The sequence below is a fragment of the Schistocerca gregaria genome, chromosome 3 (genome assembly GCF_023897955.1).
Source record: "Schistocerca gregaria isolate iqSchGreg1 chromosome 3, iqSchGreg1.2, whole genome shotgun sequence".
NCBI lineage: Eukaryota > Metazoa > Arthropoda > Insecta > Orthoptera > Acrididae > Schistocerca > Schistocerca gregaria.
In genome coordinates, this window is record NC_064922.1 from 899,407,353 (window position 1) to 899,434,478 (window position 27,126).

The following is a 27,126-nucleotide window of genomic DNA, read 5'->3' on the forward strand; positions in this document are numbered from 1 at the left end:
TTAACCAATAGTGAGGAAAAAAGCCTGGTTGAAGGATTATTGTGTTGTGCAAAATGGGTGCTTCCTTTGAGGAATGATGATGTTAGAGACATTGTAGAGACGTATCTCAATTGAGCAGGGAGGGTTTAAAAACGATTTCGTGACAGTCGACCTGGGCATTTGTGAGTAAAATCTTTTCTCAAAAGAAATAAGGAGTTAACAGTTAGAAGAAGTGAAAATTTGAAGAGGGGGGCAAAGGCAGCAGTTACCCGAGAAACAGTGATTGATTATTTTAAAAACTTTGGAGTGACCTTGAATGGTGTCCCTCCCTCCAACACAATAAACTATGACAAGATAAACTTTTGTGACAATCCAGGACAAGTGAAAGTAATAGTGAAGTGAGGCACAGGACATCATGAAAGGATAGTAGATAGTTCTAAGCAAAGTATCAGTGTGATGATAGCAGCAGCTGCCGATGGCTCAGTCCTCCCACCATACACATTTTATAGGGCAAAAGACCCCTACAATACTTGGTCTGAAGGTACCATAACTGGTGCAAGTTATAATCATAATCAAAGTGGTTGGTTTGAGTTAACAATGTTTGAATTATGGTTTGTTGAAATTGTCTTGCCTTATGCCCGGCAAGTGACAGTCTCTTGAGTCATCTGTCATATAACGTGATTAAACTGTGACAGGAACAGGACATGAAAATTTGTGCTTCTACCATCTAATTCTACGCATTTGTGTCAGACACTTGATACGGCCTTTTTTAGATCTTTAAAATTTGCTTGGAGAAATGTGCTAGATGATTGGAAAAGGAAGAATAGAGGAGTGGTGCCAACATCTGAATTTCCTAGGCTGTTGAAAAAAACCTTTGAAAATATAGCTATAAAGTCCAAATCAAATATAATATCTGGGTTTAGAAAGCAGGAAATTTTCACAGATTCCAGAAGCAACCAATAACAATGCACATGGCACCAGCTCATCATCAGAAGTTTCTTGGGTAGCAGCCTTTGAAATGCAATTGAAACAAGTTTGCTCTAATAAAACAAAAGGGTAGCTGCACCAAGCAAAGCATTTAGCATTAACTCCAGGAAAAGGAATTGTTACCAGGGACTTCAATGAAAATTATAGTGACGGGGCTGCAAGCAGGGAGTCCCTATCCGAACATGTAACAGTGATCTAGAACAGCACGCATCAAATGAAAATGAAGAAATGGACAAGGGGAAGGATAAAGATTGGCATGAATTTAAAGAAAAGAATTTCACCATAGCAAGAAATGTCTGTGAATGCCTAAGGGACCAAACTGCTAGACTTACCACAACTTAAACTAACTTATGCGAAGAACAACACACACACACACCCATGCCTGTGGGAGGACTAGAACCTCAGGCGGGAGGGGCCGCGCAATCCGTAACATGGCGCCTCAAACCGTGCAGCCACTCCGCACTGCTCACCATAGTAAAATTTCCTACAAAAAAAAAAGGTTCAGGTTTTTTATTGGTAAAATGAAAGCATCCCTAATGAAACCTATGAAATGACATTTCTGAGAAAGAAAGTTCTTGACGGTAATGTTTATCTTGTCTTTCCAGAAACTGACAACTAAGGTAGAAAGAGCCCAAATTATTAAAAAAAGTTGTTCCAGAACACAGAGGGTGAGGTAAATTTATTTTATAAGGGGGAGGGGATTATGGCATTGAGTAAATACTTTTTACATTGATTAAGACATACAATAACTAAAAATTAATATTTGTTTGTCAAATTTTGTGAATGCAAGTGTTTCTATAGCAAAAATCTCAAGTTTAATGTGCTTTTAAAAATTTTTTTAGTCTAGTAATTGTAAAACTTTTTTGAAAATACAGCAACATATTTATTGAAAATCAAAATATTGGTTGAATTCACTCCACTGGAAGTCTGATCCCGTTCCTGCATAGAAAATACAATGATGATCGGATTCGCCCCAACTGAGGGGGTGAAACTGAGCAACATTAACTTAAAATAATAACTGCAACTATAAACTAAAAGTAACATAATACATGAATATATCATTATTAAGGTTATGAAATTAACATACTGAATTTTTATTCTGATATGACAACAGTAAATGAACAAATTTAAAAAAAAAAAAAAAACTGCCGTTTTTGGTCGGATGCACCTCATTTTACGGTAAGCACTGTGTTCTGTTGCAAATGATGCATTTTATTTGCTACAAAAGGTTTATTTTGGTGTTATTCTCTCATTTATGCTTTATTTTTCACAGCAGTAGCAGGCTAAAGTAAAATTCTTTGTTGCAATATCAGTTATTACCAGTCAAAGTCACAAAAATTTAACTGAAAATTAAAACAATGAAAAATTCCAAGGCTTCTAAAAAAATTCCCTGGTTTTTCTCAGATGAAGAAATTCCTGGATTTCCCAGTGACCCGGGGCTGTCTATGAGAGGTTCTTGAGTGGATACCATATACTACATACTCCTCTTTAACAGACTAACTCCAATGTTTTTACTTAGCTCATATTTTACTGCCTACAAAAATTTCCATATCCTCTACACTTTTCCACTTTATTTTTCAGTATCAAACAATGGAAACTCCAGGTCGGATATATACAATATTGAGAAAACCACATAGTGCTCCTCACAGTAGAGGTGACCCGTTGAGTTGCAGACAGGCACAATGAAAAGGCAGTTACATGTCATAGCTTTCGGCCAAAGTCTTCCTCAGCAAAGTGCGTGCTCGCATGTGCACACTCATGCACTCGAATCCGAGCCAGAGGTAGCAGTCATGCGTGTATGAGATGTAATTGCTTGTGTTAATGTGTGTGTGTTTTCTTTGCTGAAGAGGCTTTGGCTGAAAGCTATGATGTCTTTTTGTTGTCCCTGTCTGCAACTCAACAGGTCATCTTTATGGTGAGCAGCAATCTATCCTTTCATAATTTATTCATTTTTTTCGTATCCTACTCCACACATTTTCTTAGTCCACACTACTTCTTTCTTTTTAATTTTTTTTAAATTTTTGTTTTGTGTTTTTTTTTATTTGGCACAGCACAATGTTTTACTAAAATTTTAGCAGTGACTCCAGTTGATCACAGAACTTTACAAACAGTCAAGGATGGTAACCACAAGACCACAGTTTTAACCATGTAAAAGAAAAATAATAGGACAGAGACATGATCAGGAGCTGTTGCACCCTCTTTGTCTGATTCATTCACTCAGGCCAGTCCAGCCTTGAAGGCCCTTCCAGTAGTTGCCAAACTTTTAGCTTACTGTGAACTGTAAATATATCTGTTCACATGAGTAGTGCCATGTTATGACAACTATTTCGAACAAAAACAGTAGCAAAAGTTTAAGGTCAAGCCTGATTTCCAGACAAATTTTAACATTTTTCTGTGACAAATTTTAAGATCTCAGTGGTAAGTTAAGATGTAAGTTGACCATCTGTCTATGCAGCTACAGTACAAGAACCAATAATGCAAACAAGGAAATACCTAAAAAGAACCTGCAAGCAAATGGAGTTTCCTGATGTGAACAAAAGTCTTAAATCCTAACATCAACATCTTTTGTAATCAACTGTTTTTATATGGAGAAAGCAGGCCAAATAATATATGTGTTTAATTAAGACCACTGATGTTATTTTATTTCAATGAAACGAAACATGTTTGGTGACAAAAATACACATTTCCTTGAAGCAGCAAGAGATATTTAAAATACTTTCACTGATTTCAGAAATAACCTCTGGAAAAAGTAGGCCTTTTGAAAAAAGTATATAAGGTGGGGAAGATTGTGTAAACCAGCACTGTAAGTGACTGCCAATAAAATGTTGGTTCTGCTATGTTTGTTATTGTTGGTTATTACCCACTGTGTTATATCTATTATTTTACAGGATTTTTGTCATTTTTCTTTCGAAAAATGCAAGAGCCAACAAAACTGGTACACCTGCCTAATATCATGTAGCGCCTCCGAGAGTATGCAGAAGTGCCGCAATACGACGTGGAATGGACTCAACTAATGTCTGAAGTAGTGCTGGAGGGAACTGACGCCATAAATCCTTAGGGCTGTCCACAAATCTGTAAGAGTACGAGGGGTGGAGATTTCTGCCAAACAGCACGTTGCAAGGCATACCAGATATGCTCAACTGGGGAGTTTGGTGGCCAGCGGAAGTGTTTAAACTCAGAAGATTGTTCCTGAAACCACTCTGCTGCTATTCTGGATGTGTGGGGGTGCCATTGTCCTGCTGAAATTGCCTAAGTCCATCGGAATGCATAACAGACATGAATGGATGCACGTTATCAGAAAGGATGCTTACGTACGTGTCACCTGTCATAGTCGTTTCTAGACACATCAGGGGTCCCGTATCACTCCAACTGCACACGGTCCACTCGGTCACAGAGCATCTACCAGCTTGAACAGTCCCCTGCTGACACACAGGGTCCATGGATTCTTTGGCTCCGAAAGCCCACATTGATGATATTTTGTTGAATGGTTCACACGGACACTTGTTGAAGGCCCAGCATTGAAATTTGCAGCAATTTGTGGAAGGGTTGCACTTCTGTCATGTTGAACAATTCTCTTCAGTCGTCATCAGTCCTGTTCTTGCAGGATCTTTTTCCGGCTGCAGCGATGTCAGAGATTTGATGTTTTACTGGATTTCTTATATTCACGGTATTCTCATGAATTGGTCGTATGGGAAAATCCCCACTTCATCGCTACCTTGGAGATGTGTTGCTGACTGCAGCACCCTATTCTGCCTGTTTTCATATCTCCATATTTCAATAAACATGCCTATACCAGTATCTTTGGTACTTCAGTGTATATGAATACATAGTATCCAAACCGCCAGTGACTGACAATTTTCTTCTTCTTATCATCCATACTTTGTAACATATAAACCACTTCTGAAGTGCCAAAATATACTAGAACAAATAAAATGTCTACAAAACACCACACTGTACAACATACGTGAGATGAGACAGTCGCAATTCCTGAACTTGATCGCCCATGGCCTCTGGCCTGCTGAGGAGCACTGCAGTCGTTGGTCCACAGATAAACAATGAATATCCGCTGCATTACACCACACACAAACAGGAACACCTGCGGGCAGATCGCTGAGACTAGATCCAATGCGCAGGGCCCGCATTTTAGTGGGAACTGAACGTCTTCGGATTAGTAGGCCCAATCCATCACAGATACCTGCAGAAGTAGCCTGCGGGTCTGGCCCCTCACGGAAATCCACTCGTGTGGCCCGCTATTCACAAGCCACAGGCAAAATGTTGATGAAATGAGACCACGGTGATAGATCCATGTAACAGATAACTTGTTCAAATACTCTGATCCAATAATGAGGAAGGGAGCAACTCACTGTAAAGATGATTGCTGAGCCATATACAGTCACGTAGAAAAGGCAATCACACTCTCACAACTAAATTCTCAGCCATAGCTTTTGTCAGGAAACGAGAGCACACACACACACACACACGTTCACAAATCACTCACACACAACACATGCACACATGACCACCATCTCCAGCCACTGCGTCTACAGTCTCTGAGAATCAGATCAAGACAAACCACTCCTCGCGCCTCCCTGCCTCTCGATGGCAGCTGCCAGGCTAGTGACAAGAAGTGGTGATAGCACTGACTGTAAGCTGAGAGGAAGGAGAGAAGCAGTAGTGATGAGGGAGTGAGGAAGCAACACATGTATTCAGCTGCAACCAACCAGTGACAATGCATGACACCTCAGTAAACAAACCATTTCATCTACTGAAACAAAAACAGGATTTTTCCAGTGTTTTTCTTTTGTTTTATTTCAAATTTCCCTAATTTTCAGAACCTAAGGCAACCCTAGTTATTAAATATTATGACTGATCTTCACTATATGCTTTTACAGCAGCTCATCTGACAATGTCCATGTTACTGAATTGCAGACACTGGGCCATCACAGACACTGTTGCGCCTTTGCCCTGTTCTGAATTTTCAAAATACATACCCATTGTTCAGAAAATGGATGCTAAGTAATTAACTGTTTTCAGTCTATAGTTACTGCTGTATGAACAATGTAACATTAAGGTTTAACACATCTGGTTGGTGCCATAAAATGCATAGTACGGTAGCTCTGAGTCACATTTAGATAATGTACACCAGTATTTTACATTACTACCTACATTAGTTTACAATTTTCTAAAGCCTCCACCACTGCTGCACCAGCTTTCTTTTTTTCTTTTTCTTTTCCTACTGCTCTGTCACAGTTCCACCCGGCGAAGCAAATGACTCTTGCAATCAACTCTGCGATCGACCCAACATAATGACATCACATGGAGGGTGCTGCAAGCCATCTTAATAACTAGGCTCACTTGTGAAAGCAAATGTAGTCAGTATGCAAGAAACCATATTCAGTACACTGACACTGCAGAAATTTCCACCTGGGACTAATTAATTATGACACATGACAGCACCGAAAGGCCTCGTGGGGCACTGACCTAACAGGACAGTCACAATTTCCCAGTGATTATAAATACTCTGAAGCCAGGGGCAGTGTTGTTTCAGAAACACTAGTCGACTTGGCTTGCATATATACTGCATAATTCAGGCAGACATTATGCAGGCATCACCAGCTGCTAGATATGATGGGAAGCCGAAAATGGTCAATTTGAGATGAGTCAACAATCTTAGTCGTACAAGAACAATGTCTTTGAGATTCTAGTACTGACTGTATCTGCCCTGCGTTCATGCCTAGCCAGTTGCTGGGAGACCAGAGGACACTTAGCTGGAAGGGAGCACACGCAGCAGTGGCAGATGTGGAGGTAGGGTCACACTCGATTAATGATGGGGAGCAGTAGGCAGTTCGGAGCCTGCGTTGGAGGCCTGCTCTTTCCAAGGATGTGTGAGCACTCCCTTTGGCCGAATGTAGCTGGAAGGTTGTGGCCTGGCTGTGGAGTATTATCAGAGCCATCATCCTCTTTGGGAATTTAGCTGTCAGCTACTTAACCTCTCAAGGAAGCAAGCCTGCTTGACAAATCATGCCACTCCATGCCTTGGGCTATGGTAACCTATTGGTAACAAGTATTAATTTTGTTCTTAACCTACAAGTGAACAACTGCATCCTGGTTGCTTTCATGCCAGCTTGATACTTCAGTCATTACTCCAGTCTGGCATTGTGTTTTGGTGCTAGGCATGTACTCAAAATTTGTGGTGAATGTGCATTAAATTTCCAATTTTGATGTAGTCTGCACAAGAATTGCTTTCTGTTATATCATTCTGTAGATTACTTACACTGTTCTTGTGTGTCATGTTTTCCAGTTTTCTTCAAGGTGTTTTGTATTTTATTTAAGCGGTGTTCAAGGCAGTTACTACTAAGATTGACCATAAGCTGCCTGCCTTACATATGTATCTAGTGTTTGGCATTTTATGAATAGTGTTTATTCAAAGTTCATAAGCCTTTTCATGGTTCTGACATTCCATAAGAATACTGCTTATGGCTTAGTGCTTCCCCAATTGCCTTTATTTTGTTAGTTTACTGTTCAATGCTTTGAGTTCTTGTCAAACTTATTTTACGCACTGATTTTAAATTTAACTAAAATAGTCTTTAATTCTGTCTATATTTGTATGTTACAAGAGAGATTAGCCGTTACTCACTGCGTTATTCATCACAGACCTAGTGCCTTAGTTGATCCAATGACAAACGGCAAACAGATTTTGTGATATATCAATGAAAAAAGATCCATTTTGGTAAGGCAGCTGGCACATCCAGCATGTGTTACAAGTCATTTGCTATTTTCATGAAGTAGTTGACTGCTTGATAACTATTTGCTCATTTGTTTATTTACAGTGAAAAAAATAACACTGCCTATAGGTGACCTTTAGCACCTCACTTTTTCAGCCTACTATTACGCTTGGACATTGTGCCTATAGGTCACTGCGAAGTTACTTATGAACTTCATGTGTATTACCAAAATTTCAGGCAAATCCTAAAGCACCATCACCATTTGTAAAGCTTGTTGTATGGCCCCCGGCCATTAATTCAGTTATCCTACATATATTTTCGTTTTAGAAAAGTTTTGACATTCCTTGTTTGCTAAATTTTAGTACCTAAAAATTTTGTTTTGTTATTGGGTCATAAGCCATTTATGTAATTGCTAAGTTTAATTATTGATTTCATCAACTGATGTTCTTGACCTGCAGTTGTCTGTTTATACTTTCATTGCTTCTACCTGGTACTTTTACCACACTTACCTGTAAGTTTAAATTATTTTTTCTTACCAATGGAACACAACTTTTATTTGGCCTTAAGCCAATTTTGCAGTTGTTAAGTGTACCCCCATGAACCATAGACCTTGCCGTTGGTGGGGAGGCTTGCGTGCCTCAGCGATACAGATGGCCATACCGTAGGTACAACCACAACGGAGGGGTATCTGTTGAGAGACCAGACAAACGGGTGGTTGCTGAAGAGGGGCAGCAGCCTTTTCAGTAGTTGCAGGGGCAACAGTCTGGATGATTGACTGATCTGGCCTTTGAACACTAACCAAAATGGCCTTGCTGTGCTGGTACTGCGAACGGCTGAAAGCAAGGGGAAACTACAGCCGTAATTTTTCCCGAGGGCATGCAGCTTTACTGTATGGTTAAATGATGATGGCGTCCTCTTGGGTAAAATATTCCGGAGGTAAAATAGTCCCCCATTCGGATCTCTGGGCGGGGACTACTCAAGAGGACATCGTTATCAGGAGAAAGAAAACTGGCGTTCTACGGATCGGAGCGTGGAATGTCAGATCCCTTAATCGGGCAGGTAGGTTACAAAATTTAAAAAGGGAAATGGATAGGTTGAAGTTAGATATAGTGGGAATTAGTGAAGTTCGGTGGCAGGAGGATCAAGACTTTTGGTCAGGTGAATACAGGGTTATAAATACAAAATCAAACAGGGGTAATGCAGGAGTAGGTTTAATAATTAATAAAAAAAATAGGAGTGCGTGTAAGCTACTACCAACAGCATAGTGAACGCATTATTGTGGCCAAGATAGACACAAAGCCCATGCCTACTACAGTAGTACAAGTTTATAAGTCGACTAGCTCTGCAGATGATGAAGAAATTGATGAAATGTATTATGAGATAAAAGAAATTATTCAGGTAGCGAAGAGAGACGAAAATTTAATAGTCATGGGTGACTGGAATTCGAGAGTAGGAAAAGGCAGAGAAGGAAACATAGTGGGTGAATATGGATTGGGAAACAGAGATGAAAGAGAAAGCCGCCTGGTAGAATTTTGCCCAGAGCAAAATTTAATCATAGCTAACACTTGGTTCAAGAACCATAAAAGAAGGTTGTACACATGGAAGAATCCTGGATATACCAGAAGGTATCAGATAGATTATATAATGGTAAGACAGAGATTTAGGAACCAGGTTTTAAATTGTAAGACATTTCCAGGGGCAGATGTGGACTCTGACCAAAATCTATTGGTTATGAACTGTAGATTAAAACTGAAGAAACTGCACAAAGGTGGGGATTTAAGGAGATGGGACCTGGATAAACTGACTAAACCGGAGGTTGTACAGAGTTTCAGGGAGAGCATAAGGGAACAATTGACAGGAATGGGGGAAAGAAATACAGTAGAAGAAGAATGGGTAGCAGAGGGTCAAGTAGGTAAAAAGACGAGGGATAGTAGAAATCCTTGGGTAACAGAAGAAATATTGAATTTAATTGATGAAAGGAGAAAATATAAAAATGCAGTAAATGAAACAGGCAAAAAGGAATACAAACGTCTCGAAAATGAGATCGACAGGAAGTGCAAAGAGGCTAAGCAGGGATGGCTAGAGGACAAATGTAAGGATGTAGAGGCTTATCTCAATGGGGGCAAGATAGATACTGCCTACAGGAAAATTAAAGAGACCTTTAGAGAAAAGAGAGCCACTTGTATGAATATCAAGAGCTCAGATGGAAACCCAGTTCTAAGCAAAGAAGAGAAAGCAGAAAGGTGGAAGGAGTATATAGATGGTCTATACAAGGGCGATGTACTTGAGGACAATGTTATGGAAATGGAAGAAGATGTACATGAAGATGAAATGGGAGATATGATACTGTGTGAAGAGTTTGACAGAGCACTGAAAGACCCGAGTCGAAACAAGGACCCGGGAGTAGACAACATTACATTAGAACTACTGACGGCCTTGGGAGAGCCAGTCATGACAAAACTCTAACATCTGGTGAGCAAGATGTATGAGACAGGCGAAATACCTTCAGACTTCAAGAAGAATATAATAATTCCAATCCCAAAGAAAGCAGGTGTTTACAGATGAGAAAATTACCGAAATACCAGTTTAATAAGTCACAGCTGCAAAATACTAACGTGAATTATTTACAGACGAATGGAAAAACTGGTAGAAGCCGACCTTGGGGAAGATCAGTTTGGATTCCGTAAAAATGTTGGAACACGTGAGGCAATACTGACCTTACGACTTATCTTAGAAGCTAGATTAAGGAAAGGCAAACCTACATTTCTAGCATTTGTAGACTTAGAGAAAGCTTTTGACAATGTTGACTGGAATACTCTCTTTCAAATTCTAAAGGTGGAAGGGGTAAAATACAGGGAGCGAAAGGCTATTTACAATTTGTACAGAAACCAGATGGCAGTTATAAGAGTCGAGGGGCATGAAAGGGAAGCAGCGGTTGGGAAGGGAGTGAGACAGAGTTGTAGCCTGTCCCTGATGTTATTGAATCTGTATATTGAGCAAGCAGTAAACAAAAGAAAAATTCAGAGTAGGTATTAAAGACCATGGAGAAGAAATAAAAACGTTGAGGTTTGCCGATGACATCGTAATTCTGTCAGAGACAGCAAAGGACTTGGAAGAGCAGTTGAACGGAATGGACAAGTGTCTTGAAAGGAGGATATAAGATGAACATCAACAAAAGCAAAACAAGGATAATGGGATGTAGTCGAATTAAGTCTGGTGATGCTGAGGGAATTGTATTAGGAAATGAGACACTTAAAGTAGTATAGGAGTTTTGCTATTTGGGGAGCAAAATAACTGACAATGGTCGAAGTAGAGAGGATATAAAATGTAGACTGGCAATGGCAAGGAAAAGCGTTTCTGAAGAAGAGAAATTTGTTAACATCAAGTATAGATTTAAGTGTCAGGAAGTCATTTCTGAAAGTATTTGTACGGAGTGTAGCCATGTATGGTAGTGAAACATGGACGATAAATACTTTGGACAAGAAGAGAATAGAAGCTTTCAGAATGTGGAGCTACAGAAGAATGCTGAAGGTTAGATGTGTAGATCACATAACTAATGAGGAGGTACTGAATAGAATTGGGGAGAAGAGGAGTTTGTGGCACAACTTGACAAGAAGAAGGGACCGGTTGGTAGGACATGTTCTGAGACATCAAGGGATCACAAATTTAGTATTCGAGTGCAGTGTGGAGGGTAAAAATCATAGAGGGAGACCAAGAGATGAATATACTAAGCAGATTCAGAAGGATGTAGGTTGCAGTAAGTACGGGGAGATGAAGAAGCTTGCACAGGATAGAGCAGCATGGAGAGCTGCATCAAACCAGTCTCAGGACTGAAGACAACAACAACAACAACAACAACAACAAGTGTAGTCAATTCATTTCCTGAATTTTTCTGTTAACGAGTAATACCACAGGCTGATTAACAATTTGGTAGCAAGTACTGAGTATTTGAATAGTTTGGTAATTCCATTTGGACGCTCCCATGTGGGGCAACTATGTTGTTTTTTTAATAACCTCTTTACTTACAAGCATTTCAAGTATTGGCTCTAGATCTTTGTGTTTCCTCACTGTAAACATTTTAGTTGTTTTCAATAATAAATTGTGGTTAAAGAATACTTTATTGGTAGTCCCATTACCTTTCCACTCCCCACACACCTTCCTACCACTTCAAATCTGCCATTATTGGACTCTGTCTTCACTAGCCGCCGGCTGCTGCTTGTGTTAAGTCTGGACGTTGCTGATTTGTCACCTTTTCACCAGTAGGGCACCCACTGCTTATCACCTCCCTGGCAGGCCAGGGTTCAAGCCTCGGTCATACAGACGCCCAGCCATCACAACCTGCGTGTATAGCCGCTACTTCTGCTCATTGCCACCTGCCATTATCCATGCTGCAGGCTGCAGCTCGACTCCGTCTGTCCCCCGTGCTTCTCGTCAAGCACCATAACGACACCAGCTGCCAAGGCCAACATTTTCTGTCAACCACTAGCTGTCACCCACACCTGTACGTCTTCACCTCGACTACTGTACTGACTACACCGTTCCACCAGCTGATGCCACTGCCTGAGGGAAAACACCACACCCTGTCTATACGAGGGGCTGCTATTGACATCAGCACACATCGCCAGCCGAGGCCAGCCTCTCCACCACTGTGCTCGTGGTTCTGAAGGAATTATTCCATGTACTGTTCCCATGATGGATCAATGTTTGACACCTGCCACCACAACACTGCAGCCATGCCTTGTGTGGTGAACTGCAGGCATCTCGACCATACTGCCTTCTAGACCCACCCATCTACACTGTTGGAACAGTACTGCACAAATGCTGAATAGGTCTCTTACTAAAACATCATCCACTGATGAATGAATGACTTTAAAATTATGCTTTTCCAGATAACCAATCTTCAGATATCAGATACATCGAGATGTACAGATGAAATGAAATTATGTGTGACATACGTAACTGTCAGAGGCTGTTCTTCTTGTCACATCTTCAAATGTCTGTCTGTTCTTTCAGACATACAAGTAAATATTACAAGCCCATGCAGACACGTGATGACAACAACATTGGTATCGACTCCTCATTGTCTCATTCTCCGTGTTGCAGGAATCCAAGTAACACTGTGAGCATTAGGTAATGAATTCAGTGGACTACGATATAAAAATGTAAAGAGGGTGACGGATAGCTGAAGTTGTTAAGGTGAACACTCACAGTAAACAGGAAATCCGAGTTCGAGTCCTGGTCCTGCAGAAATTTTCATATCTCACTACTGGGTAGTAGATTTACACCTAGTGCAGCTGATGTCGAAGATTTGCATTCAGCAAATTAATTTTGAGATAATTAAATGCCTCAACAACTATGCTATATCACTCAGTTTCAATTTTTGGCAGCTCTCGTGAAAATGTCCCCAATAAACATTCCTACACAACTAATTTTATGAGCTATACTGTATTGAAAAAAAGTACTACATAAGCCAGCCCAGCTACTACAATTTTATTTTGCATTCTATCAGTGTTCAAAGAGGCATCCATGTTTACACTGATGAAATCAAATCAATTTTAGAATTCCCCCAAAATACATTTCAGCTTTCATTAATTGAACATTCTTGTTATCTGATGTTTAACATTATACACATTAGCAGATCATGAAAAAAGGAAAGAAAAAGTTACAAGCACAAACTAGTAACATTAGAACTTAACATCCTATTGACCTCAAGTTTGTTAGAAATGTAGCAGAATCTCAGACAGTGCAAGGACAGGCAAACAACTTAGCTGCATTCTTTTTAAGGAAACCAATTTAGGACAATTATGAAATAGCTTAGTACAAGATTTTTTCACAAAAGTAGTTCATTCTTTTGTAATAAAGAAGTTCTTATTAAGATCACACTGGATTTTGTCCAAAGAACTGCAACATGCCTATTTGCCACAGAAACCTGTGCATTCTTGCACTCTTGTTATTTTAAATCAGAAGCCTATTGAAATTTCCATGGTATATTAAAGTGGTGTGCTGCACCAGGAATCGAACCTTGACTTTCGCAAGATATGCTCTTACTGACTGAGTTACCCAGTGCCCCACACTGTTTTAATCGGGCCCAATAAGTTTCAAAACAGCGTACACAATGCTGCAGAATGAAGATTCACTCCAGAGACTTGCCCTTCATTATATATTTACATATAATAAATGCACATTAACACAATTTAAATGCATATATCAGACCCCTTTTGGAAAAAGTATCACCACCATTTACACATATTTCATGTATGAACTGTTAAATATACTTTAACTGCACCAGTCCACTGAAGATTTCAGATTGTTAACACATTCAACACAACTCACCTTATCCACATGTGGGTGCCAATATTCATCATGTACAGTCTTCGGAGGAGCATCAGTCAGGCGAGAAAAGAATGTGGGATGTGTTAAATGGATTGCAGTGTAGTCCAAACCGAAATGATATGCAACAGCTTGCTGGATCTTTAATTTCACAATTCTAAAATGAGACAGTTAGCACTAATTAAATTTTAATATAGGATGCAATAAGCATTTAGAATGGGTCGTATAAAATTCTGAAAGCAAACTACAAAACACAAGATGTAAAATGTTACAGGACATAATTATAATTAATGAGGGGAAAAATAGGGCATTGTCTCTTCTACACTTTGCACTTATCCTTTCTCATGCTCATGCTTTGCCTCTACAGCTAGTAATATCTTTTCACTGTTGATCATATTGAGCTCTCCTCAATAACATCTCTAACCAACTACAGGGATTTTACTCATAAAGCACACAAACAAACAATAATTCCGGAAAGTAATACAGCTTTCTTTGGTTTCCTACCACCCTTCACAACTGGTATAAAAGATTCAGAAAATGAGACATGAATTCAACAATAAAACTGCTCTGGGAAGCACTTCAGAGCATTTTACTGTTACTTCGTGACACAGGAGACAGTCATTAAACTTCAGTTTATATTTACTGTAATTGCTAAATTATGGTGAGTTGTGTTTTCAGCATACAAAATATGAAGTTGGTGCATAAGTTCACAGCATTTTTGTTTTGCCTGTTGGTACTAGATTTGCTATGGGTTTAATTATTGATTTACATATTGTCATTTGGAGATAGTGAGTAGAGCTGTGGAGGCTAGAAAATGGAGTGCCAAGTGAAAAAGTCTAAACATTTCCAACATATTCTTCTACCTGAGTTCAATAGAAGACTGACAGCAGTGGACGCAGCTATAGAGATTTGTGCTGTGTATGGGGATAATGCCACTGGTTTACTCATTGTAAGGAGGATTTGTTTTAACATTAGTGATTCTCCACAGTCAAGAATACCTTCAGAGTTTGATGAAGATTGTTTAAATGTATTAATCCACAATGATCCACATCAGTCAACTCGAGAACTGGCAAATGCGATGAACTGTGATCGTTCCATCGTGCAACATTTGCATGCAACGGCAAAGGTTCTGAAATCAAATGTATGGGTGCCGAATGCTCTAAACCAAAACCACAAAAATCAGTGGGTGGATTTCTGTGCAAACATTTGCATTTCTGCTTGCTCGTCATCAACTGGTTCTTGAACAACACTGACCATTTCTATTCTGTATCATTACTGGTGACGAGAAATGGTGTCTTTATGCTAATACAAGGAAAAGAATTGTTGAGCCCAAACAAAGCAGCAACTTCCCGTACAAAGACCTGCGCACATCTACTAAAGATAATGTTGTGCATCTGGTGGAATAGCAGAAGTGTGGTGTACTATGAATTGCTTCCCTGAGGAATAACCCATCACTGCTGATATTTACTGTCAGCAACTGGAATGTCTTGCACACACAAACCAAGACTGAAGATCAAGAAGACTGAATGAAGTGATGCTACTCTACGATAACGCCCGCTCACATTATGCTAGACTGGCAAAAACACTATACACGAACTGGGCTGGAAAATCATTCCACACCCACCTTATTCACCTGATCCCACACTCTCAGATTTTCACCTTTTCCGCTCACTATTGAACAACCTACAAAGAACTTCATTTTCGGATGAAAATGCACTCCGAGCATGGTTTGATGAGTTCTTTGCCTCAAATCCACGTGATTTTACTGTTGCAGAATAGAAAAGTCAACCCACTGTTGGCAGACTGCTGTAAATAGTGAAGGAGAATATATTACTGATGACTGAAGTCTCTATCACGTGCATCTGTTGTGTTTATTAAACTTGTGGGAAAACACTACCAAACTACTACACCAGCCCAATATTACACAAACCATTGGTTTTCGTTCACTGGCTCAAAAGAAATGGCTATTTTAAATTTGTCACAATAAATTAAGACTGTATATCACAATACCTCAGTAAACATATGAATTTAAAATAATGGGGTGATTTTTGCCACAGGGAAGATGTGTTAAAAGTGAAAAATATGTTTACAAGGATAGGCTCACTCCAAGCACAAATTATTCTCAAATGATACTCACTTCTGGTAAATAATTAGCCTACTTTTTAAAAAAATCAGTCTAGCCTTTCTCTGCATAACTATTTACTTAGATGACATCACAAACTAATGGCTTCAAATTAGGTACTTTTCTTCTGTCTTCCACCACACATTCAAAATTACAACTGACTGTTTGAAAAACACAGTATGCTTACTTGTATATTGCAAAGTCAGGTTTCTTGAATAAATTCTTTGCCTTTTCCAACATATATATGTTGGTGAAAGTTCTTCCATGTGACAGCGCTCCTGAGTGGAGGTCCAAAATTGAAGCTCCTCCATCGGAGCCACCAAGTCCAATACCTCGTTGAGCAAGACTGAGCAGCATCTCTGCCTCTGTTGCTGAAACTAACTTATCAGATACCAACCGTCCACAGCGGGCAGGTGCACATCCTGCAGAAAAAAATTAAAAACTGATATTATGAGAGGAGGTTAATCTTAAAGCTGATGTTTCCAACTCCTTGTGCATAAAATAAATTTGCATTGTTGACCAGTTAGGCAGAAGCTGACATACACAGTCTTTTTTATTTTTATTCTGTACCTGGAAATTTCATGAGCTCTGCTTTTATTTCATTTGAACAGGCAATGTCTTGTGCTTGGTGTTGCAAAACATCCTTTTGTTTTGCTATGCATATTTCACGAGAGTTCTTCGATGTAAAATATACTACTGCCATGACTCCAACCATCAGTATGCCTCTTGCCCAAAGTCTTTGCTTTGGAAACTTTGGCATAGGACCATATTTCCTGAAAATGGGATAATGAAAAAATAAAACTCTAATGGACATATAGTTAATATATTTATTTCAATTTAGATAGTGACTATGTTGCATAACAGCTCAAATTTAATCATGTGTTTATAAAATTTTACTCAAAATTCAAATGGCTCTAAGCACTATGGGACTTAACATCTGAGGTCATCAGTCCACTAGACTTAGAACTACTTAAACCTAACTAATCTAAGGACATCACACACATCCTTGCCCAAGGCAGAATTCGAACCTGCGACCGTAGAAGCAGTGCGGTTCCAGACTGAAGCGTCTAGAACCGCTCGGCCACAGCGGCTGGCCCTATTTTTATTCCACAGAGCCTGTGTGTCTAGGGTACATGATAACAGAACATGTCATTTCAAATGTGAAACTGTTGCAAGATCTATAAAATGCTAAAATGAAAATAATGTGACAATACCAAACACTCAGCATAAAAATGTTCCTTCATTTTTCAAAGATGAATAATTAGAAAGATTTATAATAATAATTTTGTTGTAAAACATAATAATCATTACAGTTAAAACCAACTGCAGATAAAGCACGGTTGGAATGAAAGATGTGAGCAGAACAAGATGAGTGACACTGTCAGAAAGACTCAAATTTTATCTGACTGGAAGTGAAGACAGTTGCCAAAGAAATGATTTGTCAACAAGGAGAGAAATTACATTTTATTTTCTTTCACTCAGGCAAATGTGATAAGTGAATTGAATTATAAATATGAAATTTGTGCCCATGTGCACCTTAGAATATCATAGTGTAAATAAAATAGAAAGAAACTTCCACATGGGAAAAAATATATTAAAAATAAAGATTCCAAGACTTACCAAGCGGGAAAGCGCCGGTAGATAGGCACAATGAATAAAACACAGAAACACACACACAGAATTTGAGCTTTCGCAACCGGCAGCTGCTTCGTCAGGAAAGAGGGAAGGAAAAGGAAAGATGAAAGGATGTGGGTTTTAAGGGAGAGGGTAAGGAGTCATTCAAATCCCGAGAGCGGAAAGACTTACCTTAGGGGGAAAAAAGGATAGGTATATACTCGGGCGCGGGCGCGCGCTGCGCGCGCACACACGCACACACACACACACACACACACACACGCACACACACACACACACACACACACACACACACACATATCCATCCACACACACATATCCATCCAGACTGTCTCTGTGTATGTATGTATGTATGGATATGTGTGTGTGGGGGGGGGGGGGGCGCGCGAGTATATACCTATCCTTTTTTCCCCCTAAGGTAAGTCTTTCCGCTCCCGGGATTGGAATAACTCCTTACCCTCTCCCTTAAAACCCACATCCTTTCATCTTTCCTTTTCCTTCCCTCTTTCCTGACAAAGCAGCCGCCGGTTGCGAAAGCTCGAAATTCTTTGTGTGTGTGTTTGTGTGTTTTATTCATTGTGCCTATCTACCGGCGCTTTCCCACTTGGTAAGTCTTGGAATCTTTGTTTTTTAATATATTAGAATATCATAGCATATACACAAGAAACACAGAGAGCCACTCATGTAAAGAAGAGACAGTGGCTTCAAATTTTATTTTTTTCTGAAGGAACCTGCTATGAAAACGAATGAAGTGTTGTAATACGCATGTAGAGAACATGTTTCTCCACAATCGACCACATTTTAGTGATTCAAACAATTTAAGGACTCATCTTGTAATCTGTAAAAAGTATTAAATGGAAAGAAGGAAGACTAGGATTTAACATTCTATTGTTGACAAGGTCATTGGAGACAGGGCATAAGCTTTGACTGGGAAACGATACATGATTCTTCCTAAGATTTCATCTCCTGCTGTGGAGACTGACATTCATGGAGCAATAAACATCATATAATGCAAGCAACTGATATGACTGTATTCATCTGCTCAGCACATATTCTATGAGAAAACACAAGTTATACAGTCACACAATACCTTCCAGTACAGAACACTGATCACCATCCATACAGCTCAAGTCTTCCACACATACTGCTGCTGTGTGGTAGCCATTTTAAACCAACAGAGACAATCTGGAAGAATGAGGTAATTTAGAAGAAATAAACAAAGGCTGGGATCCAATTCTTCATAGAGAATATTACGACACTGAAAGACTAGTAATCTTGATTTCACAGTGCTTTATCTGGTATCTGACAAAACTCATTCTAAGGCCAAAAACGGTGGGCTTTCTAAAGTGCCTGATGCTTCTGCACTCAAAATCTGGTTAGCTAATTTACATGTTCTGTATGTCACATTTGTAACTATTCACTGAGATATGGAAAATGTCCGTAAGTCTACTAATAAGATGTATTTTTACTGTTGCTGCTTACACAACTGCATGTTTGAAATTTCAACCTACAACAAAATTCAATAAATGTAATCCAGCCACATGCAGAAACTGTCTACTTGGAAATTCATCTACAGAATAGGACAACTTGTCAAGCAGAAAAGATTTCAATTCGTTTTTAAAACTTTTCACTATTTGCCATCACTCAATTCACAAGGGTGGTGGTCAGTTATTTCTATTTTTTAAGCTCTTCCTGATTCTTTGCAACCAATATCATAAGAGACTAAATACACTGTGAGGCTGTTGTTATTACGCTCAATTTTTTATACAGTTGCTTACATGAAGTTATAGCAGAGCACTGAATACTGTACTTTGTTTCTATGTGTGGACTTACCTAAGAAATTGTTCCATGTAACATCAATTAATATAAGTATGCAAACATATGCTAATTTTCTAACTCTTTCGTAAGATATTATACAAAGTAGCTGTAACAACTTTTAAGCAGCATTGCGGTGGTATGCAATTAAGACCTCGTTAACTCAATCTGTCTGGGAAGACCTTGTAATACCAGTAACCATTTACTCTATGATCAAAGATATATTAAAAACTGCAGAGATTTCTTTAATCTGCCCGTAACTAGACTTCTACTGCATAGTTACACATGTAGCAACTTTATCTGTATCACTTTACACTATTTTTTACGAAACCGTTTTTGCACTTCCTGTAAAATTTAACAAATGGAGTTACACGGTTTTCATTGCTTACCATCGACGGGTGATTCTGAACACAAATTGTCCAAAACCCAACTTACATTCTTCACAAATGATAACTGACAACCCTCAGAAAGGTAACCACTTGGATTTAATGTTCCCAGATCATTTTTAAACTTTTTGATTCCGTATCACAACAGATGCGATGGAAAATGTCCTTAAGAGGTATCACTTCAGACTGGTAGCTGGACACAGAACTTCTTGACAGGCAAAAATCAGCATGCTATGTTGGGCAGTGAATAAGGGTAGAGGATAAAGATAAGCTGAACAGATCAAAATTGGGTAACATCCACTCAGCACTAGACAAAATATCAGCCTGGTGCAAAGATTCAGAACTAAATTTCATTCTGGATGAATGTTAAGCTGTGCACTTCTATAGACAATAAAATTCAACAGTCTTGGACTTAGGAATGGCTTAAGGCCCAAGTGACTGCTTGGAGCACCATGCTGAGAGGGGTGCCACAGCTGTAAGATGTTCAGATGAAAGTATGTGATGAGAAAAAGAGGACAAGGGATATCCAAATTACAAGTCACGTGTGTGGAAAAAATGTTCTCAAATCGCCTCTGCTAGGTGTACCCAATTAATGAGTCAATCATGTCGTACAAACATGGGAGTAACAATCACAATGGAATGACCACACAGACAAAAGTTTAAAATTAAATGCATGGTACGATTTTATACATTCATAAGAAAGCAGGAAGCTTTGGTTCATCAAGAGAGACTGTTCTTTCCTTATGAAAGATTTAAACAACCTATACATAAAGACTGTTTTATGGAACTATCTTCTTGGGTAATGCATCAAAAGTAAATGAACTACTAATTCTGCAGAAGTGCCAGTAAGAATATTGTGTAAAGTAGGTAACTGAACATCTTGCAGGAGCATTGTTAAGAATCCTGGCATTCTTATACACACCTTCCTGCGAATTTACTCCTTAATGGTGTTTGTTATCAATAAAAATCAAGTTCAGCTGAACTCCAACTTGTACAAGCACAATACAAGAAAAAATATTTTTTTAAATGTAGAATTTGTCTCCCAGTATGGTGTGTAGTCGAGTTATGTATTCTTGTATAAAGGTATTCAACAAGGTCCCACATAACATAAGGCCAGAAACTGGAAATCCCTACCAATTCAAAAGGCTGTTCAAAACTTACTTCATTTGACAGTCCTGTAAATTATTTAGAATCAAAGACTGAAAATTCCTGTCAGCTACATGACAAGTAGTAGCATTAATTAAAAAATCTGTATGGCAAGCAATGGTATCTTGTAAGAAAGTATCTTTCCTTACAGCTGTAGGTAATCAGCTTCTTTGAAAAAAGCCACATAATCAAGTACATATTAAGATACCAATATAAGGTAAACAGCAGCTGCTTAAAACTAGAGAACATCTGATCACAATTGGTGTAGGTAAACCTTCTGAAATGGCAGCCATTTAACTAAAAATGCTAGACATCCTTGAGAAGTTAATTATTCTGTGCCTGTACCACCCACCTAGCGGTAATGTGGACACTTTCTTCAAAAATTAACTGAATATAATCAAACCCTCTTGCAGCCATTGTTACTGTCAATAAAGTTCTGGATAAAAAGGAATATTTGATATGAGCAATCGCCTTTGACCAGTGACTTAGGAAACACAACAAACAGCTTATGTAATATCAGTGACTTTTTTCAAATGGGCTAAGCTGCAGATCAGTCTGTCACCACAGGTGCCCCCCCCCCCCCCCCCCACACACACACACACACACACATACATACATTCATTCACTTCACCAACTCACAACCAAATTGTCACCTTCCTACCTAACCTAGACCTCAAGCAAGGTACAGATCAATCTGTCACCACAACCAGGTTGTTTAGCTTTCATAGTAACTGGTTTCACCAACTAACGTAACTGTGCACATACACATCAAAATTTGACATCACAGCAGCCATTAACAATACATCGCTGCTCAAGGTTGACAATTCCTATCGCATATTCCTCTTGACCCAAAATTGTTCAATGTATGCTACCCCAGTGTTAATAAGTAAAATACTCCAACGTTTCAGTCACTGCTCCAAATGGCCTTCTTCAGGATGTTGTGCTGACTGCTGAATGAGAAAAACTTCAATTCTTCTTTAAAAACCACCTATTCCAGGTGGAAAGGGGAGTTTTATGAACAGATAGACTGTGTAGCTATGGGTTCCTCTCTCTCACCTACTGCACCAGACATTTCAATGGAGCATCTGAAGACATTTCAATCGACGCGTCTGAGGAAACAGCTCTCCAGTCCACACTGTTACACCCAGAACGCTGGTTCCAGCACTATGATGATACCTTCGTCATCTGGCCACATGGAGAAGAAGAGCTAGGGAACTTCCTCCAACACCTAAATAAATAGCACAGCAAGATTGAATTTACTATGGAGATAAAAAAGAATGGGGTGTTGCCTTTCCTTGGCAGTTTACCAAAAAAATTGATGGTAAACTTGGCCACAGAGTATATACAAAATCCACTGGCATGGACAGGTATCTACACGTCACCTCCCATTATCATTCTAAGCGGAAGAAACCTGCCCTTCATACATTAATTAGAGGGGCCACGAATCAGCAAAGAAAAGCATTTGAAGGCTAAGCTACATAACCTCAAATTCATCTTTGGAACCAATGTTAGATGACAGATAAAACTATGCCAACAAAGGATGAAGGTAATATGGACTCTCTGCTGAGCAGGTATCAAGCCACTTTTTCAAAGCAGCAACAAAATAAAAGATGTCTTTGCTCAACAAACTGCATACTGCTGGAGTCTACATAACTGGCTGTGACCATGGACTAGCGTAAGTAGGTGAGGCAGGGTGACACATTAGCACAAAGACATCTGAAAATGAAAGACAGAAGCATCTGAGACGAAACAACAAGTCAGAGTGGTGGTGGAAAATCAGGATAAGAGCACAAACCAATAATCGTACTGGTAAAACAGTCACTTACCTTGAGAGGCGAGGTTACAGAGGCAATAGAAATAGCTAAGTGGCCTGCTAACATGAATAAAGAAGACACCTACAGACTGCCAGTGCCTTGGCTGCCAGCAGTACTTGGGGATGACAGTGTTCGCGGAGCAACCCACACACACCTGCAGGAGACCACAGCAGCTGTATGTACGCAGACTACTGGCATGCCTAATTTTCAATACCCAATCAGGCTACAAAAACAACTTCTCCCCTTACCATGTAAGAAATTAAGTTTTTCTAGTTCAGTGCAAAATCCTGAGGAAGGCCATTTGCAATAGTCACCAAAACATTTCAAAATTTTACATGTTAACAACACGGTCCCAATCCCTGAAGAATTTTATTGGCTATCTAACAAGTCCTAGAAAGAATTGCAGCCTCCAAAACTATCACTAGTGTTGAGGATGAAATCAGTAATAATGTCCTAAATATTTTGAGCACTTTTGGTGTGATACAAATGGTAAACTCTGCTAGAAGAACATCAAAAACTTTAGCTTCAGTTTTAGGCCTTTCGCAAACATATATTGACAGGGAGAATTGTAAAGTATTCGTAAGACATCATGATCTTTTTGAGCATTCCTGCCAGATAATAAAGCTACAGACAGGCTGCAAATAATTCTTCTTGGAGTGTAAAATACATACTTTTTCTATGGCATTGGTAAATCAAACCTGGGATGAAATGTACATGGAAAACAATATAGTAGCTAACTTCTCTAAATTCTGCACATTGTTTAAATTAATTTTCCAAACGTAGGCATTTCAACAGCTAAGGAAAATAACTGTAGCTATTAGAAAGTGCACGGTTACACTTAAATTTCTCAGGTCATTATGCAAGCACTATGTTAATCCACTGTATTTAGATTACTACCAAGGTATGAAAAAATATACAGGAGGATAACACTTCCTGCAAAAAAATGAAAAAAAAATCATAATCTTGAAAATAAAAGCAAAGTAGTATGGATTTTATAAAACGTGAAAATGAAAAAGTCAAACACAAGTATAACAAAATACAAATCAAATGTGGGGGTATAATAATAGAAAATCCTCAGGCACTGGCAAATTTTGAAACTGATAATTCCTCCGGGGATTACAGAAGTGTCCGATTCCACTAGTCTGCTCTGACCTGAGACATTATCAATATGGCAGAAATGACCATTCTCAGAGTCTCCGACACAGCACCTATGACATCACTACATACATACAGCAACAAACACAAAAATACATATAAATACAATAATAATAATATCTCCCTCCAAAAATATAGTCAAACAGGACAAATTGAGTGTTTTAGGGTGGGGATAAGCTAAATATTAAAATTAAAAAAAGCACACCATGATCCCAAGAAACACAAAATGACGACAAAAAAAAAAATCCACTATACCAAGTTCCGGACACTTCTTTTGACCTATATACCACAAAAACAGCACCTACAACTACAAAAATTGGAGTCTGACATTTCTCTTGATTTATATAGGTCAACCACAGCTGACAATACCAAACCACCAACATCTACAACTAAAAAACTTGGAATTGAATCAGACATTTTCCTTGACCTATACAGGTCAACCACAGCTGATGATACCGAAACACCAATACCAACAACTACAAAAATTGGGATTGGACATTCCCCTTGACCTATATAGGTCAACCACAGCTGATGATACCAAAATACCAACATCTACAAATATTGCAATTGGGCATTTCCCTTAATCTATGTAGGTCAACCACAGCTAATGATGCCAAAAAATCAACACCTACAGCTACAAAAAATAAAACCAAATCCACAATACCTCAAAAGTCAAACATCCCTACAGAAATAAAAGCACAATCAGTACAACATAAATACACAAAACATCACAACACAAAAAAAAGCCCTCACCACCAACAAATTCCAGTTCTGCAAACTAGGTTGGCCACCCCAAGCACACACTCTCTCTCTCTCTCTCTCTCTCTCTCTCTCTCTCTCTCTCTCTCTCTCTCTCTCTCTCACACACACACACACACACACACACACACACACACACACACACACACACACAAAACCCAAACACCCACAACCTACCAACCCCAACCATCACCCCCCCCCCCCCCCCTCAAACAAAAACCACAAAGAAAACGAAACTCACACCTTACAAATCAACAACTACTGCAACAAATATGTCCTCTACAACATAATTATAAAACAATCCCCCTCCCCCAACCAAAACCAACCCACCTAAACCCGCATTGATTACCCACAACCCCCCGCTCCCCCACCAGCACATACCAAACCCTCTCAACTAATCACCTTCGACCAACACATCTTACCCACAGCCCTCAGAAAAACAATAATCCCCAAGGACACTCTTACTCATCTAAATGAGACTGCAGGTTAGAAGAGGGTCTCTTCCCCATTCGATGACTGATTTAATTGACACCCAAAACCCCTCTATTGTATCAATACATGCCCTGGTTTCATAATTTATAAACTCTAAACCATGGTTCACAACTAAATGATCAAAACACCTCTAAGACGAAAAAGCATCTGAAACTGCAGTACCCTCCTCCTCAATGTACTCTTCAATTAACCCCACCAATTTCCTCTTAGTATAGCCCTACAAAACTCTGAAAACTCAGTCAGCATACCCCCCCCCCCCCCCCCACACCCACACACACCCACAAACAAAACAGAGATTTACCCTTCCTCTTCCAAACTGCGACTTGCTGATCTCAACCACCACTCCTGGCCCACCCAACTTACCCCTGTACTTCACATACTAGGAACAAACTTCCTACAAAAAGGAAACCAGTCTGTTCTCTCACTCACTCCAGTCCCATGTCCACTAAAACTAATCGAGGACCTATAAGAGAAATAGTATTTCAGCTAAGTAATCTCTCTCGTGGCCAGCCTAGATTTCTTGAACCACGTACCGCATCCAATGGAGCACCAGATGTTATCACACTGTCACCGCCACTTGTACTCCCATCCCTGGTCCGAAGAGGTGCTGGAGCTCTGACCAACTTCATGTTCTCAAAGCAAATACTGCACTTCACAATTTCAGCAGTTAGTCCAAATACCTGGAGGAATTTAATAATGGATAACACGTCATCTGATCAATGCTGTGCATGCCCCCTTTGGTTTCATTGTAGTAGAGATTGATGTTTCCTTTTTTTTCTCTGTTGACTTTTCCACCTTGTTGAAGTAGGAGATTCTTAGTAGCCTTCACAGTGTGGAGATGTATGAAACAACAGTAACTGGTGTGTTGCCTGTTTTCGGATCTGTGAATAAGAACTTAGAGGAATACAGCTCCTGACCCTGCACCTTCTTTAGCTGTTCTGGTATGTGTTTTCTATTACTTTTCAATGTTCTCACCAAAGATAACTTGTCATCATTGTAAAGCTCCTCGGATAGGTCTATGGAAATCTAATAATGACCTGTTGTTTATTTCTTCCAATTCCTGCCAGTGGATTCACTGGGCGTCTAACAACTGCACTTGCACTCCATTCCTTGGCAGGTCCCTCATCCATCCCTGCATAGACTTTCATTTTTAGAGAATACCGGGTGTGTGCGTCTGATAACATCCTAATCTGTATGCCATACTTCCCAGGCTTGTCTTTTTAAGGGATATCTTCCTTGAAATAGGGAGAGCATTTCATCGATCATTAGGATCTGCACTTGGTGGGTACTATTTCACAAACATTTTGTCAATTTTGTCAAAAACTTCACTTTCATCTTTCGGTTCTTGTTTCTTTACCATCAAATCTAATCAGGGACATAAGTTCTCCACATTGAATACGACTCATTGTAGCTATGTAGATATTCTTTCACAGTACTTTCCCCCATAAGTCCTCAAGATGCAGCCTAGTGTCATTATTTGTGTCCACGAGTATCAAAATACCAATGAAGGCATACATTTCTTCTATGGTTGTAAGTTTTAAGTTCTTATTACAAGTTTCTTGGTTTGTATGGAATGGAAATGAAGTCCCATGCTACTTGACAGAGCATACGGGAACGATGTGGGAGACCCACACTGCCATACTAGGCAAGATTCTAATGGAGGTGGTTTGCCGTTGCCATGCTCCGACCGTTATGGAGATGAATGTTGATGACGAAGATGAGGCAACACAGCCAGTCATCTTGGGCCAGGTGAAAATCCCTGACCCCGCCGGGAATCGAAC

General features: G+C 39.4%; 1 protein-coding gene across 1 annotated transcript in view; it reads right to left on the minus strand.

The window, feature by feature from the left end:
• LOC126355176 (2-oxoglutarate and iron-dependent oxygenase domain-containing protein 3-like) overlaps positions 1–27,126 on the minus strand; it is a 45,922-nt gene that overhangs the window by 11,486 nt on the left and 7,310 nt on the right. Inside the window, exons 2-4 of the mRNA XM_050005388.1 lie at positions 16,714–16,916; positions 16,331–16,565; positions 14,025–14,178 (exon numbers count right to left, since the gene is read on the minus strand). Coding sequence (XP_049861345.1) covers positions 14,025–14,178; positions 16,331–16,565; positions 16,714–16,916 — 592 coding nt within the window. The remainder of the gene's footprint in view (positions 1–14,024; positions 14,179–16,330; positions 16,566–16,713; positions 16,917–27,126) is intronic.